A 27,029-nucleotide genomic window follows, 5' to 3' on the forward strand; every position below is an offset into this window, starting at 1 on the left:
ATATTGTTGGTTCCAATGTGGACAATGACCTCTTGCTGGCCCCTCTCCCCCATGAGAACATTCTGCACCCTCTCTGAGACATCCTTGATCCTGGCACCAGGGAGACAACACACCATTCTGCTTTTTCTGTGCTGGCCACAGAAACGTCTGTCTGTACCTCTGACTACAGAATCCCCTCACACAATTGATCTCTTGGAAGCCGACTTACCCCTCGTTGCCTTAGAGCCAGTCTCAATACCAGAAATGTGGCTGTTAAAGGAAGGAGGGGAGCACATTTAAGATGTGCTTTTCGAGTTCCCTAGATATAGGAGTCATCCCTCCTCATTGGAAAATTGTATTTCACTCCATTTTTTTAAGAAGGTTGAGAGAGGAAAATCAGGGAACTACAGACTAGTTAGCCTAACATTTGTGGTGGGGCAATTGTTGGAGTCTATAATCAAAAATGATTGATAATCACTGAATATCTTGAAAGTTTCCAGTTAATCCAGAAGAACCCGCATGGATTCATGACAGGTAGGTCATGCCTGACAAACCTCATTGCATTTTTTGAAGAGGTGACTGAAGTAGTGGAATGCTTATGGATGTTGATTATATGGACTTCCAGAAAGCAGTTAATAAAGTCCCACGTAAGAGTTTGTTAACTAAAGTAGCAGCCCACGAATTGAGGGCAGGTTACTGAACTGGCAGGGAAATTGTTTGGTAGATGAGAAAAACAGAGATAATGGCAAGGATGTGATCAGTGGTGACCCATAAGGATTTGTGTTCAGACCTTAATTATTCACATTATTTATTCAAGACTTGAATAATGACATAGCTAAAATTGCTGATGACACAAAATTAGGTAACATTGTAGACAATGTAGATGGTAGCATAAATTTGCAAATGGATATTTGTGGACTCAGTGAATGGGCAAAATTGTGGCAGATCTTGCAAATCTCACTAACAGGTGCAGAAAATAATCAAGGAAGCTAATGGAATGCTGGCCTCTTGATATGGAGAACTCGACTACAAGGCTGCACAAGTTATGCTGCTATTAGACAAAATCTTGTTTAGACCCAATTGGATTACTGTGAGCAGATCTGGGCACATCACCTTCAGAACAATATATTGGCATTGAATGGAATACAATGTAGATTTACAAGAATGATCCTTAGACTTCAGGGGTTAGTTCTGAGGAGAAATTACACAAATAAGTCCTGTTTCTCTGGAATTTAGAAGGTTAAGGAGTAACCTGATAAGTCTCCAAGATGTTAACAGGAAAGGATGGGGTAGATAAAGTTAAGCTATTTCCAATGGTTGGGGATTCCAGTCTAGAGACCATAATCTGAGAATTAGAGCCAGACCATTCAGGAGAGATGTTAGGAAGCACTTCTACACACAAAGGCTGGTAGGTATTTGGAACTCTCGTCCACAAACCGCAGTGGATACTGGATCAGTTAATTTTAAATCTGAGATAGATAATTTTTTGAGCAAAGGTATTCAAGGATATGGACCCAAGGCTGGTATATAGAATCAGGCCACAGATCATCCATGATCTCATTGAATGTTGGAATAGGCTCAAGGAGATGAATGGCCTATCTTCCTGTTCCTATGTTCCTACAATGCTGTCTTGGACAGCAATTGTGATATTATTATGTGACTGGTATAACAAGCCTTCTGTAACTTTTTTTGTGTACATTGAACTTATCTAGTTTAAACGAAGTTGATTGAACTAAGGAGCACAATAATTGTATGAGTAGAGCAGAATCTTTGGCCTATCCCGTCTATCTGAGAAAAGGCCAAAGACCAAATCATCCCAATCACGCTGGCATCTTCTCCAGTCATGTCAGTCCTGTGAAACATACAAGCAGAAGTTCAAGATAATATATCCCATTTCCGATGGTATCAGATATATTATGTTGTGCTTATTCCTGTGGAAGGAGAAGGAATAAGTCACTTGTCTTTATAAACTACTTTCGAACTGTCCCCAGGGACCGCTGCCCTAGACGGGTTTTAGAAACAAGGAAAGGTGATGCAAACATTACTTTGCTATGGTAAAAGAGCAGCTGTTGCTGAATTTTCCCTTTCAATGTACAGTTCAGTTAATGTGTGCTGTCAGAATGCAAGGTAGACACAATATGTCTGCATTTGATGGAACAGCCGGTTCAGCAGTAACAGCTGGCCATAGCCTCAGTGAAAACTGAACAAGCATCTGTTCAATTTTCAGCTCTGCCACACTGATGGTGTTGGTGATTAATCTGCAAAGCTGTTGTGTCTTTCTCCCCCTGTGCATTTAAAAAATAATAGCAAGGATATTAAAATATAGCAATGCCTCTAAAAGTAGGATTCTAATAATTTATTTTGAAAAAAATCTCTAATCTCTGCTGCAACTAGACTGGAAGAGTTCATCTGTAAATGGATCAGACATTAGTACCATCTGATGTGACCTTGCTTGTGCTGAATCCTGACCCACATTCTCCCTTTCTCAGCAGCCCACCCACCTGATTTTAGCAGTCAATGTGCTCATTCCCTCCACGAGGAAAATGTGTTGTTTTCAAGAATTGTTTTCAAAAAACATGTAGTAAAATTCCAACTTTTTTGTTCTTCAAGCAACCTATACTTATAACATATATTAATACCATTATAATACACACAGTAATAAACACCCAGGCATAGCCACAGGCTAGTAATATATACAAGGGGTTCAAATTGTTAATGAATGGGCTATCGGCTACAATCAAATGCAAAGGTGTGGGGAAGGGTTGGTGGGTGCGGAGTGAGTGTCAAGTGGCCCATATAAAGAGCAACAGATACCTGGGATTGAATTACAGGCTGGAAACTAGTTTGAGCAGTTTAGATTGCAGGCATTGAGGGGTTTCAAGTATATACGTTAAAAGTAAATATTGACCCTAGAATGGGTTGTAGCTTGGAGTCTAATTGAGGGGAGTTCAGGTGATTTAGTTATGGAATGATAGATTCCTGAGAGTCATAACAGACGATTATCTAAAAAAAAAGTTCAGATGATATAGGAACAGGAGCGGGTTAGTGGTGCTGGAAGAGCACAGCAGTTCAGGCAGCATCTACTGCTCCTCGGATGCTGCCTGAACTGCTGTGCTCTTCCAGCACCATTAATCCAGAATCTGGTTTCCAGCATCTGCAGTCATTGTTTTTACCTAGGAGTGGGCCATTCAGCCTTTAAGTCTGTCTCACCATTCAATAAGATCATGGCAGATTTGCAGCCTAATTCTATATACCTGCCTTTGGTCCATATCCCTTAATTTTTTGATATTATCTATCTCAAATGTAAAATTAACAACTGATCCAACATCCACTCCATTTGTGGAAGAGAGTTCCAAATGTCTACCAATCTTTTTGTGTAGAAATGCTTCCTAACGTCTCTCCTGAATGGTCTGGCCCTACATTTCATGTTTTGCCTTCTACTTCTAGAATCCCCAACCAGTGGAAGTAGTTTATCTCTATCTACCTCATCCTTTCCTGTTAATACTTTGAAGATCAGGTCACCACTTAACCATCTAAATTCCAGAGAAAACAGCCTTATTTGTATAATATCTCCTTACAACACCCTGAAAGTATCATTCTTGTAAACGATATTATACTTCCTGCAAGGCTAGTACATCATTCCTAAGGTTTGGTACCCAGATCTGCTCACAGTACTCCAGGCAGGGTCTAACTAGGGTTTTGACAAACTGCAGCATTACTTCTGCAACCTTATATGCCGGTCCTATAAATATAAAGGCCAGCATTCTATAAGCTTTCCTGATCATTTTCTGCACCTGTTCGTGCATGTTAAAAAATTGTGCACTTGAACCCCTAAATCTCTTTGCACATCCATTGTATTTAATATCATACCATCTGGAAAGTATCCTGATCTATCCTTTCTGAGTCTAAAGTAGATAACCTCACATTTGCTTACATTGAACTCCATCTGACACAGTTTTGCCCATTCACCTAATCTATCAATATCCTTTGGTAATTTTATACTATCATTTCCATCATCTACAATGCTGCCTAACTTTGTGAGGTGCTACATTTTGAGAAAGAAAATCTTAGCAGGACTTATACACATAATGGTAAGGACCTAGGGAGTGTTGCTGAACAAAGAGACCTTTGAGCTATAGGGAGAGGTTGAATAGGCTGGGACTGTTTTCCCTGGAGCATCGGAGGTTGAGGGGTGACCTTATAGAGGTTTTACAAAATCATGAGGGGCATGGATAGGATAAATAGATAAAGTATTTTCCCTGGAGTGGGGTGAGTCCAGAACTAGAGGGCATAGGTTTAAGGTGAGAGGGGAAAGATATAAAAGAGACCTCAGGAGCAACTTTTTCATGCAGAGAGTGGTACGTGTATGGAATGACCTGCCAGAGGAAGTGGTGGAGGCAAATACAATTGCAACATTTAAAAGGCATCTGGATGGTATATGAATAGGAAGGGTTTGGAGGGATATGGGACAGATGTTGGCAGGTTGGGATATCTGGTCGGCATGGATGAATTGGACCGAAGGGTCTGTTTCTGTGCTGTACATCTCTATGACTCCATCAGACTTTCTTTCATTTTCTAAGTTGCTCATAAATAATTAAGGCCCTAACAAAAATCCTAGTAGGACACCACTGGTCACATCTTGCCAATTTGAGTACTTATTTATTATTCCTACTTTCTGTCAGCTGCCACCCAACCAATTTCCCAAACTAGGAGATAAATTTAAGCAATCTGAAACTATCATTTGAACTTCAATGTGAGATTGCCCTATTGACACCCGAAGATTCATTATAATTATTTTTAATCAACCTGTTCAGACATGTTATTACACACTTCCTGAACAAGTGGCCTTGCACCCAGATCTTCTAGCCAAGAAGTAAGGACACTACCACAATGCCACAAAAGTTTTGTTATATATAATGGATTTGCTCTGTACATTGTGTAATTATGACACGGTTTCATTCATTTTTAAATCATTTAGTTTTCCCAAAATGTCAACAAAAATGTGGTGTGAATTACATAGTATATAGAACATAGAACAATACAGTGCAGAACAGGCCCTTCGGCCCTCGATGTGGCACCGACCTGTGAACTATTCTAAGCTCATCCCCCTACACTATCCCATCATCACCCATGTGCTTATGCAAGAATTGTTTAAATCTCCCTAATGTGGCTGAGTTAACTACATTAGCAGGTAGGGCATTCCACGCCCTTACCACTCTCTGAGTAAAGAACCTGCCTCTGACGTCTGTCGTAAATCTATCACCCCTCAATTTGTAGTTATGCCCCTTCGTACAAGCTGACGTCATCATCCTAGGAAAAAGACTCTCTCTGTCTACCCTATCTAATCCTCTGATCATCTTGTATGTCTCTATCAAATCACCTCTTAGCCTTCTTCTTTCCAATGAGAACAGACCCAAGTCTCTCAGCCTTTCCTCATAAGACCTTCCCTCCAGACCAGGCAACATCCTGATAAATCTCCTCTGCACCTATCACCTCACATTTAGCTGCATTGAACTCCATTTGCCACCTCTCAGCCCAATTCGGCAGTTTATCCAAGTCCCCCTGCAACCTGCAACATTCTTCCAAACTGTCCACTACTCCACCGACTTTAGTGTCATCTGCCAATTTACTAGCCCATCCTCCTATTCCTGTGTCTAAGTCATTTATAAAAATGTCAAACAACAGTGTCCCAAAAAAGATCCTTGTGGCACACCACTTGTAACCAGACTCCAGGCTGAATATTTTCCGTCAACCACCACTCGCTGCCTTCTTTCAGAAAGCCAGTTTCTAATCCAAACTGCTAAATCACCCTCAATCCCATGCCTCTGCATTTTCTCCAACAGCCTACCACATGAAACTTTATCAAAGGCTTTGCTTAAATCCATGTACACCATGTCAACTGTCTACATGTTTGGTCACCTTCTTAAAAAATTCAAATGAGGTTTGTGAGACACGACCTGCCCTTGCCGAAACCATGTTGACTGTTTCCAATCAAATTGTTGCTTACTAGATGATTATAAATCCTATCTCTTATAATCCTTTGCAAAACCATTCCTACAACAGAAGTAAGGCTCACTAGTCTATAATTGCCTGGGTCATCTCTACTGCCCTTCTTGAACAAGGGCACAACATTTGCAATCCTCCAGTCCTCTGGCACTAAACCTGTAGACAATGATGACTCAAATATCAAAGTCACAGGCTCCACTATCTCCTCCCTAGCTTCCCAGAGAATCCTCGGATAATCCCATCCAGGTCAAGGGATGTGTCTACTTTCACTCCTTCTAGAATTGATAACACCTCTTCGTAACTAACCTCGATCCTTTCTATTTTAATATCTCGTATCCCATTCTTCTCCTCTACAATATTCTCCTTTTCCTGAGTGAAAACTGATGAAAAATGTTCGTTTAGCACCTCTTCAATCTCCACAGGGTCCATACTCAACTTCCCACTTCTGTCTTTGACTGGCTGTATTCGGACCCTAGTCATCCTTTTATTCCTCACATACCTATAGAAAGCTTTAGGGTTCTCCTTTATTCTATCTGTTAAAGGCTGCTCATGTCTTCTCTTTGCTCTTCTTAACTCTCTCTTTAAATCCTTCCTAGCTAATCTGTAACTCTCTATCACCTCATCTGAACCATCTTGTCTCATCAACACATAAGCCTCCTTCTTCCGCTTAACAAGAAATGCACTTTCTGTAGTAAACCATGGTTCCCTTACCTTATCACCTCCTCCCCGCCCAACAGGGACATACCTATCAAGGACAGGCAATATCTATTCCTTAAACCAGCTCCACATTTCCATTTTCCGCATCCCCTGCATTTTGCTACCCCATTCTATGCATCCTAATTCTTGGCTAATCGCATTATAATTGCCCTTGCCCCATTGATAACTCTTGACCTGTGGCATATACCTATATCTTTCCATCGCTAAACTAAGCGTAACTGAATTATGGTCACTCTTTCCAAAGTGCTCACCAGATCCAGTGTGGCCTCCTCTCTTGTCGGCCCTTCGACATTGTGTGACAGGAAACCCTCCTGTACACATTAGACAAAAACTAATCCATCCGACGTACTAGAGTTATAGCATTTCCGGTCAATGTTGGGGAAGTTAAAGTCCCCCATAATGACCACCCTGTTCCTTTCACTCCTACCCAGAATCATTTTGCCAATCCTCTCCTCCACCTCCCTGGAAATCTGCAGAGGCCTATAAAAAACTCCAAGCAGTGTGACCTCTCCTCTCCTGTTTCTAACCTCGGCTCATACTACCTCAGTAGACAAGTCCTTGTCAAAAGTTCTTTCAGCCACTGTTATACTAATTAAGTCTAACAACCTCAATATTTGCAGCTGAACTACTGAGTTATAAGCACTAGAAAATCTACTGAAAAATAATTTGCAGTTAATTAAGAGAAGTCAGTGTGTATATATTTTCTAATCAGCTAGTTCAGAGATGTTATGACACATTTTGGAAGTAGGTGTGATTTGAATCTAGGCCTCCTGACTCAGAGGTAGGGACCCTATCACTGCATCCTAGCCACAGGAGCACATAGGAACTCAGCATTTCTGCTAAAACTTTCTGGTCTTGATATCAGAGGAGTTAATGTGGCTGTGGCTTATTTGGTAACTTCCTTGCTTCTGAATCAAAAGTTACAAGTTAAATCCAACTCCAGATTCTTAAGCACAGAATCTATGTTTGGTGCTCTAGTGATCTCAAGACAGAACAATGTATTTTGGGTGAAACCAAAGCCTCTTTATCTAGAGGGACATCCTTAAAAGATCTTGTGCCATTCTTCAAATAGGAGTAGGGAAATTCTTCCCCATATATATGATCACTGAAGGAACAGATAGATAATAAAATGTTGCTATTCTATCTTGATGTATACAAATTGACTGTGACATTTGCTACTACAGTGCCTACACTGCAAAACTACCTCATTAGTTGTAAAGTTCTTGAGGACATCCTGAAGCTGTGAAGGGTGCTATATGACTACATGTTCAGGTACCTTAATTTTAAAAAAAAGTTTTTGCATTTCCATCAATCTATTACTACAATTCTGTTGGTCAGTGGAGTTTTCTGACTTCAAGCAAGGTTGGTCACATTGGCTCTGTAACTTAGAGCAGCACAACCTGCACACTGGACTATAAATGCATAACCAAGTTTCAGTGGTAGCTATATATTCAACTGCCACAACCCTAAGCTCAGTAATTCTTTCCCAAAACCTCTCTACCCCTCTTCTTCTTTAAGGCGTACATTAAAAGCTCTGAACATCTTATCCTAATATCAACTTAAGTGGCTTGCTATCAGATTTTGTTTGATAATGTTCGTGTGAATTGCCTTGGATGTTTTATTCCATTTAAAATACTACATAAACGGAAGTTCCTGTACAGATGAAGTTGCAGTATGGGGTGACTGTAATCCAGTAAAGGTGAATAAGGTGGCATCTCATGTAGAGTAATGTTTTGCTTGAAGCAAATAAATGGTGGGATTAATTTTTGCCCTTGTCACTTGAGTTTTGCATGGTCCAAGGTCAGTGAGTGAGAATTGCATTCCTGTTACAGGACCCACCTGGTTTTCTTCCTATTTAAACGTGGAAGTGCTGCTATGGTTCTCCAGTTTTTTTCAAATTTTGTTATAATGCAGATTTGACAGGAGTTTAGGAGCAGGCGTTCTTATTTCATACTATTTATTGTTGATTTCAATTAAAATGACTTGAAGGAAATGAGGACAAACCCTTGTTTATGACCACTTCACTGCTGCACCACCCGTGGATACTTGAACTTAAAAATACCACCTCAGGTTGACATGAACACTCATCCCTCACTCTCTGATTATAATCTTCCAATACTTAGTGCATCTGCATCTGGCTCAAGATATTTAAAATATTCTCAGTGGGAGGAATATGGACTAAATATTCTTTTGATGTATTGACATACTGCGGTGGGTTCTTTTGTACATTGCGGAAGTTTTAGTTTAGTAATTGTGTATTAGATGACTCCCATCAGATCTAACTTGACTCTGTTATGTAAAAGCAGGTCAATCTGACCGTGGTTGGAGAAAAAACAAAATATTCTCAAATTAAGCCCATGAAGAGATTGTCCTTCTTCAAAACATGTGTTTTTGTGTGCTAAAGTGTAAAATGTATGCTATTTGCCTCATTGCTCAAATTTCATTCTGCAAACTTCAGCAGTAAATACCATACTTCTGGTATTTTTTTATTTCCACGTCAGGTGTGTGGGACAAATTAGATAGTTATCTTGAAGAGCCAGCTAGTTATGATGTACTACATAGCCATGTTTCAGTGCCTACAAATTCTCTGAGGTGGGCCTCGAGTTCAGTTTGGATTAGTAGTTTGTGAACAAATCGATACCTGGGTTAGGGTTAGTTTTACTTAACTAAATAAAATTAGCTCCGGCTGGCTGTGCTGATTGCACACATAGATAACTGAGATTCGAAAGTAACATGCAGTCAGCAGCACGGTGCCCACTTACTCATTTTCCTGGCTACTGAAGGGACAGTTAACATTACTGAGAGTGCATAATGAAACTTCGCATGAGATTATTTGATCCATCAGGTCTATTTGTTTCATCAGCTTTTGTACAACCTGCTCATCTATGAACTCGACTTCGAACACTTTTCACTTCTCAAACAAAGATTCTGCAGTTTAGTCCTGTCACATGTAAAACAAGTGCAAACTGAAAGTATCTGTTTTACATTTTAAACTTAAGAATTGCATTTGTATAATTCATCATGTGTCATTGTGAGAATGATAACTACTCAGGATCATAAATTGCTTTTGTGAGTCCTCAAATGACTGAACAGGCCAGTTCTGAACCTTTAGCTCTGTGGGCACAATGGACAGACATTCCTCAAGGAGCTGAATTGCAGGCCTTGCTACCATTTGTTTCCTTTCCTGCTGCCACTCTGCCTCATCATTGAAGATATTAGAATTCAAAGTATGGCTTGATGGCAAGTTGTTGCCATTTTGAACAATTGGTAGCAAGCTTCTTTCAGTTATTAACATCAATGATGCTCCACTTTAATCAAAGCTTTAGAGTGTCTTTTAAGCTTTTTCTTTGTCCTCTTTTTTAATACTGGCCCATTTCAGAGGTGAGAGAACAGGACTTGTCGGAGGGAAATGCTTTTCAGCCTCACGGTGTCCAGTTCATTTTAGTTGGCATTGCAGGCATTTTGCCTGAATGCATGTAGAGCTGACTTCAATAAAGAATAGCATTTATTTGATCCTTACATTGCATCCAGAAAATGCAGCAGAGACGGTGCTGATGGAATTCCTCTTCTCAGAACAGTTCTGAAAACGTTAGCTCTGTTTTCTTTCTACAGATGCTACCGGACCTGTTGTGTTTCTCCAGCGTTCTCTGATACTCATACACTTGCTTTGCTTTTGCCTGTGTTTATTGTTGTTCATTATTCATAGACACATTTTCCATAATGTTGCCATTTGAACTTTGAATGTTTATTTTCAGGTTGAGATTGTGACACACACAGGACCCCACAGGCGGCTATGGATGGGTCCACAGTTTCAGTTTAAGACGATTCATCCTTCAGGACAAACAACAGTTATTTCTTCGAGTTCCTCAGTACTTCAGTCACAGGGACCCAGTGACACCCCACAGCCACTTATGGACTTTGATACTGATGACCTAGAACTCAATAGCCTGAGGTAAGGAAATTCATCATAGTATGCAAGTACTGGTTCTTTGTACATTGCCCAAGATACAGAATCTCAATGATGTTGGAAGGTCTGTTCCTTCATGCCTGAATTGCTTCCCCTCTTCCCCATCAGAAAATTAAGCTGCTCAAACATCAAATTGCATTTGTTTGTGTTTTATTTATACAGTTTGTTGTCATTGTTGGATTCATTATTGAAGTGTAAAATGTAGTTACAGTGAACTTATGCATCAAACATTCCTCTAGTTCCTATTGAATTTTTTTTGCTGTTTTGTTCAAACCAAGATGCATAGAGTCTTATAGCACAGAAACTAGTGCTGCCAAACAGACCGAGGGGTGCAGTGCATAGTTCCTTAAAAGTGGAGTCTTAAGTAGGTTGGATGGTGAAGAAAGTGTTTGGCATACTTGCCTTCATTGGTCAGATCATTGTGTATAGGAATTGGGATGTTATGTTGCAGCTGTACAGAACATTAATGAGGCCACTTTTGGGATACTGCATACAATTCTGGTCACCATTCTATAGGAAGGATAATATTAAGCCTGAGAGGGTGCAGAAAAGATTTACAAGAATGCTGCTGGGACCGGAGGGTTTGAGCTATAGAGAGAGGCTGAATAGGCTGGGGCTTTTTTCTCTGGAGCATCGAAGGTTGATGTGTGATTTTTATTGAGGTTTGTAAAATCATGAAGAAAATAGATAGGGTGAATAGCCAAGATGTTTTTCCCAAGGTAGAGGAGACCAAAACTAGAGGGCATAGCTTTAAGGTGAGAGGGGAAAGACGTAAATGGACCTGAGGGGTAACTTTTCACACAGAGGTGGTGCGTGTATGGAATGAGGGACCAGAGGAAGTGGTGGAGGCAGGTACAATTACAATGTTTAAAAGGCAGCTGGATGTGTATATGAATAAGAAAGATTTAGGGGGATATGGGCCAAATGCTGGCAAATGGAACTAGGTTAGATTGGGATGTCTGGTTGGCGTGTATGAGTTGGACCAAAGGGTCTGTTCCCATACTGTATGACTGTTTTACTCTGTAACTCATCCATGCCAACCAGGTTTCCTAAAAATGGCTAATGTTGTGCTATTATTTAAGGAAGGCTACAAGGAAAAACCAGGGAATAATAAACTGGTGAGCCTACATTAATCATAGGTAAGTTGTTTGCATTTGGAAAGGCAAGGACTGATTAGGGATAACCAAAATGGCTGTCTGGATGGGAAATTGTGCCTCACTAAGTTGATTGAGTTTTTTGAAAAGGTGACAAAGAAGATTGATGAAGGCAGAGCGGTAGGTGTTGTCTACATGGACTTCAGCAAAGCGTTCAACAAGGTCCACACGGTAGACTGGTTAGTAAGGTTAGATCACATGGGATCTAGGGGAGCTAGCCAATTGGATACAAAATTGGCTTGAAAGAAGGAGACAGAGCGTGGTCATGGAGGGTTGTTTTTTGGACTGGAAGCCTGTGACATGTGGTGTGCCACAGGGATCAGCACTGAATCCACTACTTTTTGTCATTTATACAAATGATTTGGATATGAATATATGAGGTATGGTTAGTAAGTTTGCAGATGGCACCAAAGTAGATGGAGTAGTGGACAGTGAAGAAGATTACATCACAGTACAATGCAACTTTGATCAGGTGGGCCACTTGGCCGAGGAGTGGCAGATGGAATTTAATTTAGATAAATGTGAGGTGTTGCATTTTGGCAGGAGTTATACAGTTAAAGGTAGAGCCCTGGGGAGTGTTACCGAACAAAGATACCTAGGGGTTCAGGTGCACATTTCCTTGAAAGTGAAGTCACAGGGAGACAGGGTAATGAAGAAGGTGAGTGGCACACTTGCCTTCATTGGTCAGAACATTGAATATAGAAGTTGGGATGTCATGTTGTGGCTGCACGGGACATCAGTGAAGCCACTTGTAGAATACTGCATACAGTTCTGCTTGCCCTTCTATAGGAAGGATGTTGTTAAACTTGGGAGGGTACAGAAAAGACTTACAAGGATGTTGCTAGGACTGGAGGGTTTGAGCTATAGAGAGATGCTGAATAAACTGATTTTTTTCTCCTGGATTGTCGGAGACTGAGGGGCAACTTTATAGAAGATTATAAAATCATGAGGGGCATGGTTGGGGATGAATAGTGAAGGTCTTTTTCTTAGGGTGGAGGAATCTAAACCTAGGGGGCATAGGTTTAAGGTGAGGGAAAAAATGTAAAATGGCCCTGAGGGGTAACTATTTCATGCAGAGGATGGTGCATGTCTGGAATGAACTGCCAGAGGAAGTGGTGGAAGCAGGTACAAATGCAGCATTTAAAATACACTGGGAAAGGTTTAGAGGGATATGGGCCAAATGCTGGCAAAAGGGACTAGATCAGATTGGGATGTTTGGACAGCATGGATGAAGTAGACTGAGGGTTTGTTTCCATGCTGTATGACTCTATGGCTGTACTGCTGTAATGTGAATTACAGTGAAGCACTTGGCTGTTTTCACATCACTGTATGAATTGGTTCAAACTGGCAAATTTCTAAAGCATATCTTCAGGTACAAATAAGTCTTGGAGGTTTATTTAGACCAATCACTCTCCAAACACCAACATCAGTGCCATGTTTCCAGGGAAAACATTAATCACATTTCCATCAACAGGAAAACATCAATGATAAGCGCACAGAACTTTTTCTATCTTTGAACGACTTTGTGAATGCAACACAATACTAATTCCAATGGAGACATCAACAGGAAGGGTTTCAAGTTTATAAGTGTGTAGCTCATTTTAGGGCACAAAAATTACAAGCAGAATTTAAAGGCCTACCTGGTGGGAAGTTTAGTGATGGAGACTAATTTAGTTAGGCACCAGGATGGTGGTTGGAGATCCTGCCACCTGCCTAACATACCCCATTTAAGACAGTGACATGAATACCCTTTGCATTCGATGCCTATTCTGCATTATGGAAGCAAGGCAGACAAACCCATCCATGATTGACTTAAGGACTCCTGGTGTGTGTGGTTGGTGCTGCTGCTGGTCCCTTAGTCACAGGATAATGGCTGAGCGTCTTTTTATCAGGAAGGAAGAGGCTCAGTCCCCAACCTTTACAAAGCTTTGAAGAATCCACATGTGGTCTAGGTCAGGCTCTGTTTTTGTTTTGGTCATCATGTGGAGCAGAACTGGGTGGTTTGGTTTAGTATTGCATGGAGAGAATCTGTTTGGGGGAGAACGTTGAATTTAACTATGTCACATAATGAGCATTCAATATAATAATCAAAAGTGCAGTCGTTCTGGCGAAATATTTGTGCAAATGACAAGCCAGATTACCGTTGCAATGTTTAACACATTATTTTTGGATATTATGGTGTCAGGATCCAGCCAGTCCGCTCAGAACCTGTTAGCATGCCAGGATCATCAAGGGTAATTGCTGACCGAAGAACTCTTTCAACAGTGATTGATGCTGGATCAGGTAGGAAATCTATGCACAGGTTATACTGGTGGGGAGGAGATGACTTAACTTTACCTGCTGAACTCTCTTATTTGAATGCGTATAATGCTCTAGTTTGTTAAAGACTGATTTGTTCAGCAGATTTGCATTTGATTTTTCACAAGGTGTCACAAGCTATCTTAAGAATTAATAGTAACATGTTTTCCATGTATATGCTAAAGTAAATGTCTTGTCTAATGTGAAGAAAATCTGCAGTGGATTAACTATGGAGTGCATGTGCACAGGTAGTTGGATGGTACATGTTGACAGAGTGAAAGTTCTTGCTGTAAAAGAGTCAGATAATTTTTGTCATCTGCAACAACAAAAATTTATTTCTGTCTTCAAGTTTCCATTGTTTCACATATTTGTTACCTGAATATGTTACCAAGGTTTTCTGCTTCCTAGTATGCTATGGCAAAGATATGATGGTGTGGATTTTTCTGATATATGCCCTCGTGTGCATCATGAGTGCAATTGAATCAAACTGAACATGCCTCCTGATATGAATGATAATTGACAGCAGAATAAACTTCAGTTTCAAGCATACTGATAATAAATAACAGCCATGACATGTTGAATAGCGGAGCGGCCTCAGTGGACTGAATGGCCTGCTTCTGTTTTCTGTGTTTTTATGGAGCAGTGTTATGTTTTCACATACATTTCCTACAAGCCTTTTGTCATGTGCTCAAGTCAGGGTAGGATTGTTCTGGGTGCAGTGACGTAAATGATTGATGATAAGTTCCTCTGGACAGTATTTCCTGCAAAAACACAAGTGTGCACTTTGTTACTATTTATGTACCCATTATGAACAATGGATTCAGCACGTAGAACTCTCTGACCCTCAGCTTGAAAATCCAAGTTCAAATGCAGTTGGCATTCACATTGCTTCCTCTCAAGAGCATGTTTTGTCTGCCCTCGTCTGTAAAACAGGAGTGAAAAACTAGTAACAGGAATCAAAGCTCCTGAGTTCAAGTATTCCTCTTACTGAGTTAATCAAGAAGTGCTGTGGAAAGAATTCAGGATGTACCTGAAAGACAACTTGTCCAAGCAGAATAGTGTGACAGAAAAGTGAGAACTGAGAAGTTTACACCAGTAACATTTCAGTCTGTCACTATCTAAAGACACATAGGATAACCACTCTAAACATGCATCCTTAAACTTACCCACAGCCAGTTTTTTCAAATTGGCTCATCTTTAAACATCTTTAATTCTAACCTGCCTCCAGGATGCCCAAGGAATGAGGTAGAATTCCACTGTTATTGATTTCAATGGGAAATAAAATTGAGTAGAATGTAAAGTCAGTGATGCACTCAGTCACCTCAGTCTCCTGAAGAGCTGGTTCCTCTGAAGCTGTTCCCTGTGAGCAGTGGCAGACTCTTTGCAGGAATACCAGATGTCTCACCACCCACAAAATATGTGACAGTCAGGAATTCTACATGTAATAAGCAAACCTATTTTTGCAGAAGTTTGAAAAATATTGTTTTTACATTGATTTTAATCTTTCAATGTGATGTAATCCAGATACACAACACAACTGACGGATTTAAAATTTGTGAGTCAGATTCCAAAAGTCTTACATTGCTTGTGGTCTCTCTGTTTTTCAGTAAACCACCAGTTCCTGTTATGTATGCTTTACTGTTCCAACATTCTAGCTCATTGCAATCTCAGCAACACTGTTCAAGCCCTCATTGACTTGGGTTAGATTTGGTGCCACCCAGTTCGCAGCAATGAGCAGTAAGTTATAAGTGTCTAACCATGCATTTTAAATATGTAATTCTAAGACAGTTTCCAACTTAACTTTTAACATTGAGGTTTACTTTGATCTTCCACTCAAACCAGTTTTTGCCAAAATTCTCAAACATTTATATTCAATCATCTTTCATTATCCTTAATGACCACTTAAAAAAAACAAAACAAAGAGTACTGAAGGATTAAAAGCAGTATTTATATTGTGACTACCAGTCTACAGGATGAATTTTGAGCAGGTTTATATTCTCTGGCTACAAAGCAGTATTTTGTGACCAAGAGAAAAGCCCTTTACATACTCACAGAGCTCAACATCTGGCTAGTAAATTATAAACTCGTTGAGAGCACAACTCTGTCCATAATCTCAAACTACTCCAAAAACGCCCTGTGCTAAGTCCGAAAAAATAGCCAGAAATCTAGAACATCAGTTTAACACTGCACTGGAATGGCATTCTTAACATTGTGGTGTTCAATAGGAGAAGGGTGGCCTGTCTGAATGTATCAGTTTATCCCAATGGTTTTCAAAGGGCAGCGAGACTGGAGGTGAGGGCTCAATTAGACCTGCCATGACTTTATCGAATAATGGAGACTTAGAAAGGCCAAATGGCCTATTCGTGCTCTTGATTGTAAGTTAATATGTAGCCATCTTCCATCTCCCAGTTGGTAACTTTAGAGATGCAATCTTATTTTTGCATCTGTTTGTGTATGCAAAGTAAGATATGCTCCACACTGCTGCAGAAGTTGTACAAAACAATGATTTTCGTTCAGTTCTATCACCTTCTAATGATATTTATTTAAATAAGGAGTAGGGTGACATTATCAGATACAGTCTTAAACAATTAAGTCGGCCAACGGCATTCAGAGGTTGAGAGAGATGGTCATCAGAAAGGTCTGAACTAATTCAGCTTCTTTGCACCATCAGCTCAATTTTTAGTATCAGAATTTTCTGTTTAATCAAGTATGCATAACATGGAAGGATATAAAAACAGATCAAAGTGGAAAGATCAGAACAAATAATCTTAGTGTTAGTTGAATCTTTATGCCTTTAGTTTGTAAATTCTGCTAAACAATATTTCGCTTGTTAAAACTAAAAATAGAAAGTTAATTCTCCCTTAAATGAAAACATTAACCTATTTTTTTCATAATCTAGTATGGAACAGCACACTTTATGTAGGCTTTATTGCATTTTTAAAAATACTAATGAGACTAAACTATATTAGGGAGTGGTCTCTAATGTAGAATAATTACTCTACATTACCATTGTTCCTAAATTATTTCAGACAGTCCACTGCAACTCTACATACACTGGAAGCTCGAAGAAACCTTTTATGATTGGATCAGGATTTCTGTGAAATACAAGTAAACGTAAGCAATTTGTATATCTTTGCAACAAAACCCATTGAATCATCCATTCAGCCACTGTGCCTGATCCAAACAGAAAACTCTGAACAAAATCTATTTTACACAAAAGTGATTAGAAAGCTAATGGGGTCTTTTGGGAGCAACTCGACAGTAGACTGAGGTATACTTGTTGTGCCAATATTTTTTTTAAAAATAGATAATTGAGAGATACTTTGAATGTTTGATCAAGAATTCTAAACTGCTGGAAATATTAAAAAGATAATTTTGTACATTGGAATTTCACACTCAGATCAGGGGTGCATGCCATGGAGCTGTTTGGATATTGGTTTTGGACAGTCATTTGTAAAATTTGAATTAATTTCTGGTGATGGTGGTGGTGGTGGTGATGATATGCTGCTTAGAAGCTGGTATAAAATAGCAGAAATTCTGGCTCTGTATATGCTTGAAATTACTAGATCCTGCAAAAGAGGGGCTCATTATTCCTACTGGCTCTTGTCTGTTTATAATTGTACAAGGGTAGCATATCAAGCAGTAATGTAGTAGTCCAAAACACAACTTCTTCTTGATGGCAATTGTACTCATCGAAGAACTGGCTTAGCTTACATTCTTGATCTCTTAATTACATACCAACAGCAACATCATAATGACTAATTGTGAGCGTTCCTGTATTAGATGTAGCAATTCTTAAGTAATGCTTGTAAAATCTCATCCATGTTGTTGGTAGTAAACCACTTAATACGTCTCTGAACCTGAACCATTTTAGTATTAAGACTAACTCTAATGGAACAGACACATTAAATATGCAGAAAATATTGCAGGGAAGAAACTTGTGACTCCATTCTAAAGACTTATCAGAGCTTTAAGAGGCTCCTGCTGGCAAAAAGAGTTATCTATGTGGTGCACAGATCTTGAAATTTTCTGTCATATTTGCAGCAACTGCAAAAAAATGGGAGGATCACCAGGTCGAAATAGCAGCAGTACACATTACAGAAATTAGTTTTAATTTAGTCTACTCCATTGATAGCATTTGATGTATTCCATGGTTATAAAGTAAAGAATATATGAAATACAGGTGTATATAAGTATTCACATTATATATCCATCAGTTTCAGGTTCTTTGTTATAGTTTCACCTAAATCCCAGTGTATTTGTCCACTCATTCCATCAGAATAACAACAATCAAAAATTATTTTCTTCAAGAAGCACTTAAAATGTTACCTAAAGTTATATTACAGTGTGAAAGTGAGGAAAGCTACATTGTTTGCATTGTCATCCTTCAAAAGGACATTTAAACAATGTCCTGTCTTCATGTTTGGATCAACCATGTACAAAGTAGAAGAGAACATCCTCTTGGTAACCTGACCAATACTTCTTTCTCAAATACAGCAAATATAGCATTGTTGCTGAGGAGCGATTAGCACATTTGTCTACGTAATCAGTCACTGACTCCAAAATATTAATCATGTAAAGTGCTTTAGGTCATTTTGACAATACAATAAGTTGTTATATCAATGTAAGCATTTCTTTTTCTTTGTATGTGAATGGGATAATTTAGTAGTGATTTTACAAGTGTTCAAAGGCTGCCTGGTAATTGTCATGACATAGTTCATGATTTGTTTTCTGTCCCCAATTTTATACCTCTTCTCTCCTTCTGAGAGCGTTAACCTGCATGCTGGAAGCAGTTCTCTCGGTACCGGTTTGATGTGATACCTCAGTCAAATAATAATTCTTGTGTGAAATTTGGCAGTGTTGGCATGCTCAGTTCTTATCTAGTCCTCACTCAAAGTGCACTGCTGATATAAATTAGTGATCAAGAGTGGGAATCCCTAAAGAGGGACATTGTGAGTGATTAATGCACCTCCATTGTCGTCTCAGCTGAGATATGCTAGTTCACCACAAATGGGCGGAATTACTGATTTGATTTTCATAACCTGATTCCAGCCATCTCTGTACTCTGCACTCATCCCTTTTTGATGAACATATTTATAGAGATTCAATAATCAAAATAGATGTGTATTCATTTTATTAATACCCTGAGTCTGTGCCTACTTTTAATACAGGAGGAAAGATTTTCCCACACGTTTAAGCAAGTTTATCATCTATATCAGTCAGCTTCCATTGTAGCTTGGATCCACAGAGTGAAATCAAATCCAGATGAATTGTTCCAATAAACAAGCTCCCCACTAAAAGATCAACAACAGTTTGCATTAATAGAACATCTTTAATATCGCAAAAACACCCCCCAGGAATGTTGTCCAACAAAATGCATCATTAAGTTGCTCAAGGAAGTATCAGACCAGGTGATTTGTTCAAAGATGTAGTATTCAGCAGTAATTTATGGCAAAGTATGGCAGCAAGTTTTAAGAAAGGAATTCTAGAGCTTAACACCTAAGCAGCTGAAGGCATGGCCCACCAAAGGTGGAGCAAATAAAATCAGGTTAGTGCAAAAGGTCAGGATTATAAGCTGAAGGAGGTTACAGAGATAAAATGAGGGTCATTGAGGGATTTGAAATATAGCAAAGGTTATGCTTTTAAAACTGAGGCATTGGTAGACCGGGAGTCAGCGTAAGCACTATGATGATGGGTGAATAGGACTTGGTACAAGTTAGAGTATGAGCAACAGAGTTTTAGATCAACTCAAGTTTATGGAGGCTTATGGGTGACAGGGCAAGCAGGAGGTCGTTGGAACCTGGAAGGAACAAAGCATTGATAGACAGTTCAGCAGGAAGTTGAGGCTAGTTCAGAGATGGGTGATTTACAGAGTTGGAAATAGTCAGTCTTAGTGGTGGAGAAGAATAAAATTGGCAATTTAGCTCAGATTTAACATGGATGTCAAGATTGCAATCCATCTGGTTCAGCCCCAGAAATTAAAAGACCCCGTATTGACACCCTCTAAAATCAGTTGATTTTCATGCAGCATATTTCCTTGACTTTCTGTATAATACACAATACAAAATAATTCATTGTCACGTATATTGAAACAGGAAGGAAAAGTTTTTTTTACAGACATAAGATACAAGTCATTCTGTTATAATGTGCATTTCGTCAATGTGAATTTGCTGTAATTGGACTCACTATTTCTACAGCGCAAACTTTTAAAACATGTTGGCTCTAACACAATTACAGCATTTTAAGTGTTGTTTCTAAAGCGTGACTTTTCTATAATGCAGAGTTGCACAAGAATGCAACCATCGCATTTTAGAAGAACTGACTGTACGATATAAACCTACTTTTTACTATAACTACCATTTGAACAACCAATAAGATCACATATTTGAAATTACTGTTGTATGTTTGGCATTTTCAGAAACTAATTTGTATTCTCAATATGAGAACTTTTTAAAATGGTTTTATATTTAAAAATCTCTCCTGTGTAACATAAAGGGTAACATAAGTCATTTAAGTAGTTAATGTTTGGTGATTTAACTATGCTGGTATTGACTGAATTACACAGACTTTAAAACCGTTGTCTTTAACTGGTGATTATTGAGACAGGTAAGGTTCCAGCGTTTGATCATTGATTTTGTGGGTTGTGTACCGAAATCTGGTATTTTTAATTGACTTCTACTTGTACAGTATTAATGGCATGTAGTTACTATGTGTTAAATTGTAGACCGAGAGTGATGTCCGCAAAGAAAACAAAACCAATTAACAACTTTTTCGAATTGATACCTATCAATGTTGTCATAAACCATTCTTCAGTATTTATATTAACGCTGACATGGTATCTGAAGCAGAGTTATAGTGAGGTTGTAAGAATCATTAGAGTACTGTGAGTACAGGAAGGATAGCATCCACAGGGAGAGAGGTGCAGGGTAAACATTTAAGTTTGATGATATTTCTAACTTTGCTTTCTCTCTCCTTGGATGTTGCTGAACCTGCTAAGTATTTCCAGCATTTTCTATTTGCGTTATATAAGAATCAGATAGATTCACAAAATACTGCAAATCAACATCAGTAATGTGCAGCGGTTAGAGAACATGGGATTGGTGTCCTTACAGCAGACATTGCTTAAGGGAAATGTAATAGAGATGTTCAGAATTATGAGGGGTTTTGACAAAGTAGTTGGGGAGAAACTGTTTCCTGTGGCGGGAGGACTGCTGATCAGAGGACACTGATTTGATATAATTGAGGGCAGTTTTTTTTTTATATGAAATAGTTCTGATAATCTGATTTACACTGTCTGAAAGTCAGTGGAAGGAAATTTAAATATAACATTTTAAAATGAATTGGATAAGTACTTGGCAGGGAACAATTTGTAGGGATACAGGAAAGAGACAGTTGTGCAGCCTACTGGATAGTTCTTTCAAAGAGCTGGCACAGGTGTGATAGTTTGAAAGGACTTCCTCTGTGCTGTATTACATATGGAGTCATCAACAGTGAGCAGAATCATTGTTAATGTTAGGTATGGCAGAAGAAATAGTCTTGAGGATGGGAAGATAATGAGGAATATGAAGTGATAAAGGCAGACTCTTATTGAACAGGTATGTGGTGGCTAATGACCTATTAGTGATAGTTCCTTTTCTGCCACATTATGTTGTAACCCAGATGTGGAAGAGCAGAGATTATACGCAGAATTGTGCATTGTAATGTCCTGCACACACAGTTGTGATGATGGCCAAGTGATGTGGTGTTTGGCTGTTATCTGAGGACTAGACATCAACCTAAACATTGCACTGAGCCCAACTGCTCTGGATCTTTAGTGCCATGGATCTTTACAACCACCTGTGAGGGCAGAAAAGACATTTGTTTAGTATTTTATTTGAAAGACTCCACCCCTAACAGTGCAGTGCTCCCTCCACCCTTGAGGAAGAGAATGCAACTTTATATGTGGGAATTTCAAAGGATCAGACTAAGTTGAATGTATATCCAGTGTTTTGGGACAGTGAGGTAAAGGTTAGCATTTGGTATGAGGTAAAAAATCATGGTTTTATTGTTGTTAGTGCATTATATTCTGGCTGATTTGTGACTTGATACAAAGTGAGAATTGTGAATTGGAGATAAATGGTCAATCACTATCAACAATTTGCATTTGAATAATGTGATCAGTGTAAAAAGAAATTGTAAAATTCTTCACCCGTATCCATGAAGAAATGGACATCAGGTCAGGAAATGAGGAATTAGGGGATGACCAAAACATGGGATGAAGAGTTGCATTTGAAAAGATTCCTAAAGGTAAAGGTCCAATGATTCGGAACCTCATATACTTCATCCTTTGTAAACTTTTATTTCTTGGACAATTTACAATTAATGCTTTTTCCGTCTTTATGATTTAAATTTCGTGACCTCTGGATATTTTAAAGCATTTTACAGTTGAAGTCCTGAAGTGTAGTCACTGTTGCAATGTTATATCGTTGTGTCCTGTTTGTTCAAATTGTGATGAGACTGTAAAATCAGATAGTACAGGTGAATATGTTTCTCCTGCAGAAAGTGTCATAATATTGTTCCTGTGGTGTTATATCCTGTTATTTTTCAATGCTAACAGTAGTGAGAATTGTTTTTTGGGCTGTTTTGCCTGAGTGGCTGAATATATGCAAAAATCTGACATCAGCATGTATTCAGCACTATAATATCCTCTTATGATTATGAGTCCTTCTGTTTGTGTACCTTACTGTATTGAACTATGGCTAATGAGAAATAAATATGGCAAACATTAAACGATCTTACAGAATAAGGTATTTATATATTGGAGATTTAACTCTGTGTTTGGATGTCGGAGATTGGTTTGGTTTAAATCATTACATTTTTATACTGGATCATAAATTTTTATAATCTTCTTTGAACCAGGAAGTGATTCCCCAGATATGGCTACATCGTTTAGATTGATGGCTGTTTATGACTCGATGTTTATCTAGCTCTTTGATTACTTGCTGTGGTGCCTTGTCTTATCAGACTTTATCGCCATGTCTAACCTGAAAAACATTAAGTCGACCTATATGTTAATTTTATGGATGATTATAATTAGGTCTGAACCATTAGAGCCTTTGATGCTTCCTTCCCCAGCAATGGCTTTCAAGGTAATTGTTTAACTGTTGATCTCCTGCAGTGTTGTCACTGAAAGCTGACATCTGGTTTCTTTGACTCTTAAAATCACCTGGACATCCTCACTAACTAATGCCCTGAACCTGATTTTGAAATTGGGCTGCAGTTTTTAAAAACAATTTCCTGTTTTGTTATGTTGTTTTGAACCTGGAATGGCAACACAATGGAATGAATAAAACTCTCTATTCATAGGCCTGCAGAACACCGAGGGAGGAATTCCCCCATACTGGATGGCAACAGAGCAAGTAGTTTAAACAGGAGAAGTTCTGTATTCTGCTGTCTTCTGATCAATCAAACTAAGGGATTTTATTATAAAGGGCATTTGTGAAGCTTGGGGCAGGGACAAAAATCACAAGTCTAGGCCTTAGTGCTGTTCTTGGCCCAGGCTCCAAATTCCCAATGCAAGCACAGCAGTATCACCTCTGATCAGCACATGGCAAGCCCTGGCACTGACCAAGCACAGGAGGCCCCTAGAAGCTTGGGCCTGAGTTATTAGGGCTGAAAATATGTTGCTGGAAAAGCGCAGCAGGTCAGGCAGAATCCAAGGAGCAGGAGAATCAATGTTTCAGGCATAACCCTTCTTCAGGAATGAGGAAAGTGTGTCCAGCAGGCTAAGATAAAAGGTAGGGAGGAGAGACTTGGGGTAGGGGCGTTGGAAATGCAATAGGTGGAAGGAGATCAAGGTGAGGGTGATAGGCCAGAGTGGGGTGGGGGCGGAGAGGTCAGGAAGAAGATTGCAGGTTAGGAAGGTGGTGCTGAGTTCAAGGGATTTGACTGAGACAAGGTGGGGGGAGGGGAAATGAGGAAACTGGAGAAATCTGAGTTCATCCCTTGTGGTATTATCCGAATCATACTGAACCATCTCTCCATTTTTAGATTTCTCCCTCCCACCCAGCTTTGTGTCATTGTAAAATTTGAGCTATTACATTTAGAGTTTCCTCACATAAGAAATCGGCAATATTTTGAGCATTTGGGATCAAAACACCGATTCCCATGGTACCCCATTAGTCGGAAGATGACCCATTTACTCCTGCTCTTTGCTTCGAGTTTGCTAATCAGTTCTCTACCTACGTCAGTACAGTACTTCCAATCTCATGCACTTTAATTTTACATGGTAACCTCTTATATGAACCCTTATTGGAAGCCTTCTGCAAGTCCAAGTAAACCAAGTCCCCCTTCTCAACCCCCTTACCTACTAGTTACATCCTCAACATTCCAGTAGATTTGTCAAGCATGATTTCCCTTTTGTAAGTCCATATTTACTCTGTCCAATCCTGTCACTATTTTCCAAGTGCTTTGCTATTAAAAGGGAAGGATGTAAATGCCATGGAAGCAGTTCAGAGAAGGTGTATCAGACAATACTTGGAATGGGTGGATTATCTCATTAGAAAACGTTCGACAGGTTAGGTTTGTATCAGCTGGAATTTAGAAGAGTAAGAAGGGTTCTCTTCGAAATGTATAAGATCCCGAGAGGTCTTTACAGGGTAGACGTGGAAAGTATGTTTTGTTTTGTGGGAGAATCTAGAACAAGGGCCTACTGTTTCAAAATAAGGGGCCACCCATTTTAAATAGTGATGAAGGGGATTTTTTTTTCTGAGGTTTGAGAGACTTTGGAACTCTCTTCCCCAAAAGGCAGTGAAAGCAAAGTCTTTGAATTTTTTTAGGTCAGAGGTACTTAGGTTATGGATAGTAATCTGGATTTGAGGTTACAGTCCAATCAGCCATCACCTCATTGAATGGTGGAGGAGGCTTGAGCTGCAGAGTGGTCTACTGCTTCTAAACCAAATGATCATAGTCTCTACTTTTAGTGCTGCTCATTTTGGTCACAGATGTGTGCCTTCTAGACCCACACAGGAGCTTTGACAAGAGGTATTAGTTATTTTCTATCTGTGAAAACAGCGAAAGGAGCAGTCACACCATTTCTGGCAGTCTGAAGCTATTTATCTTTTGATGGGAAGGTTCAGGAAAACCTTCTAAGTTAAATGGAAGATTTTTCTGTGTATGCCCAGGAGGAGGAGGAATTTCAATACAGTCCCTCAAAAGAAGATGAGGCCTTTCTTACCCTGGATCCCTGTTGCTCATGTGAGACCCTCCTTCTTCATCCATCCCCCTCATATACCTGTAAATTCCAGTGTTTTACTGCCCAAATGCTTTTTGTCGTCATTTTACACATTGCAAACAGAAACCACACTGATAGCAAATAAATGACATCCAGTAGTTAAGACAGACTTAAACTTAAGCTAATGAGTACATCTTGCATGCACTCCACCCAGCTGAAGGTTTCTCAGTTTTATGAATCAGCTGATTTCAGACAAGCTTCCCCAGATTCAGGCCAGGCTTTTTGGGTACCTTATGTGTGGGTAGAGGAGGGGCAGGTAGCAAAGACTGATAAATACATCCCCTTACAGTTGGGAATTTCTCCAACAGAGGAATGAACAGTAATAAGTTGTCATTGAAAAGTCCGTGACTCCTTTACCCACACAGCTGAAGAAGGCTGATAAGAGCTAAGAGCCTGCAGCAGAAAATTACTGATTAATAATTTGGCAGTTTTGTAACTACAGTGTCAAAGTATTGATGTTTTACTGCTTGTTGAAATGCAAGAAAGTTATGAAGTAAAGGTTCAAAAAACATTTTGAGTGTGAGACTCAATGCAATGCTCACAAGTCAGTTTTTAAAAAAATAAATTATTCCGAGGCCAAGGCAGATCTCCTGAGTGCCACAGGCTAGAACTGATAAGGCTGACTGGTCACCGGTTTCCAGTTACTGGCATTGAGAGTTCTGAGAAGGCCTGGCGTCTAGTGTACTTAAAAGCTGTCCGTGCCTGAGTGGAGACGGCCTGTGCTTGGGGGTCGTCGGTGCAGTAAAGTGTAATCAATATGGTCTGGAGTCCTTGACCTGGGCCTGTAATTACCTCAGGAGGGATAAAGGCAGTTTGTTGTGGCAAATAGTGGCCGCATTCAGGTCCAATGAGCATAGCTGTGCTCTGGGAATGCAGGTTGAAGGCAAAGAAACCCTGCCCTTTGGTGTCGTTGACAGCATTCAGGATGGATTTAATAAAACAAATAAGAGGAGTTTTTCTCACGAGACACCACCTGTCCAAGGGCAGACTACAACTCTGAGCAAAGAAAAGAATGTCTGGATGGATCGAGCAGCAGTCAACCTGAATACATACACCAACCCAGAAGCTACTGAAACAAATTATGAAAGTAAAGTTTTAAACAAATTATTAGGTGCTCAATATTGCCTAGAATGCACTTCATCCAAACTCCACAACAAAAAATAAGCACTACCTACATTTTTGAGTTGACTGGTACAGCTGCTGAGTTGAAACTCTTCATTCCTGTCCCAATACCAATGGGAGAGATTGGAGATGACAGCACAGAATCTGACATATCTAAAGAGCATTTCTTTGAAGATTTCATTAGAGAAGACTAAGTGTCTGTTATCATTGGATATATACCATTGAAGAATTATGGACTCCAACATCAACAGTGCTTAAAACAAGGAACTCTCTCAGAGTAAGATGGAAACTAGGAACAATATTATAAAGTGACCAAAGTCGTCAAAATGGAGTCACTGACTGCAGAAGTGCCCTGCTCAACTAGAATCAGACAGTAGTGCAACATAGATGACAAATCACATCTGAGCCACGAACAAAGTTTTGCAATAATTTTAATTGATGTAGATTACCACTTGTATTCTTGAGGACTCCCTTGATGATGATAAGAATGTTAATCTTGTGAATAATCAAAACA

At 39.4% G+C, this 27,029-nt stretch overlaps 1 protein-coding gene across 3 annotated transcripts in view; it reads left to right on the top strand.

The window, feature by feature from the left end:
• bcas3 (BCAS3 microtubule associated cell migration factor) overlaps positions 1 to 27,029 on the top strand; it is a 1,214,579-nt gene that overhangs the window by 751,972 nt on the left and 435,578 nt on the right. For 2 of the 3 annotated variants that reach the window (XM_043718095.1, XM_043718097.1), the window contains 2 exons: positions 10,458 to 10,654; positions 14,009 to 14,106. In XM_043718095.1, coding sequence (XP_043574030.1) covers positions 10,458 to 10,654; positions 14,009 to 14,106 — 295 coding nt within the window. Of the gene's footprint in view, positions 1 to 10,457; positions 10,655 to 14,008; positions 14,107 to 17,150; positions 17,856 to 27,029 lie in introns of those variants that run through there. The other variant, XM_043718098.1, reaches the window with a different exon arrangement.

This window comes from Chiloscyllium plagiosum, chromosome 28, assembly GCF_004010195.1.
Source record: "Chiloscyllium plagiosum isolate BGI_BamShark_2017 chromosome 28, ASM401019v2, whole genome shotgun sequence".
Classification (NCBI taxonomy): domain Eukaryota; kingdom Metazoa; phylum Chordata; class Chondrichthyes; order Orectolobiformes; family Hemiscylliidae; genus Chiloscyllium; species Chiloscyllium plagiosum.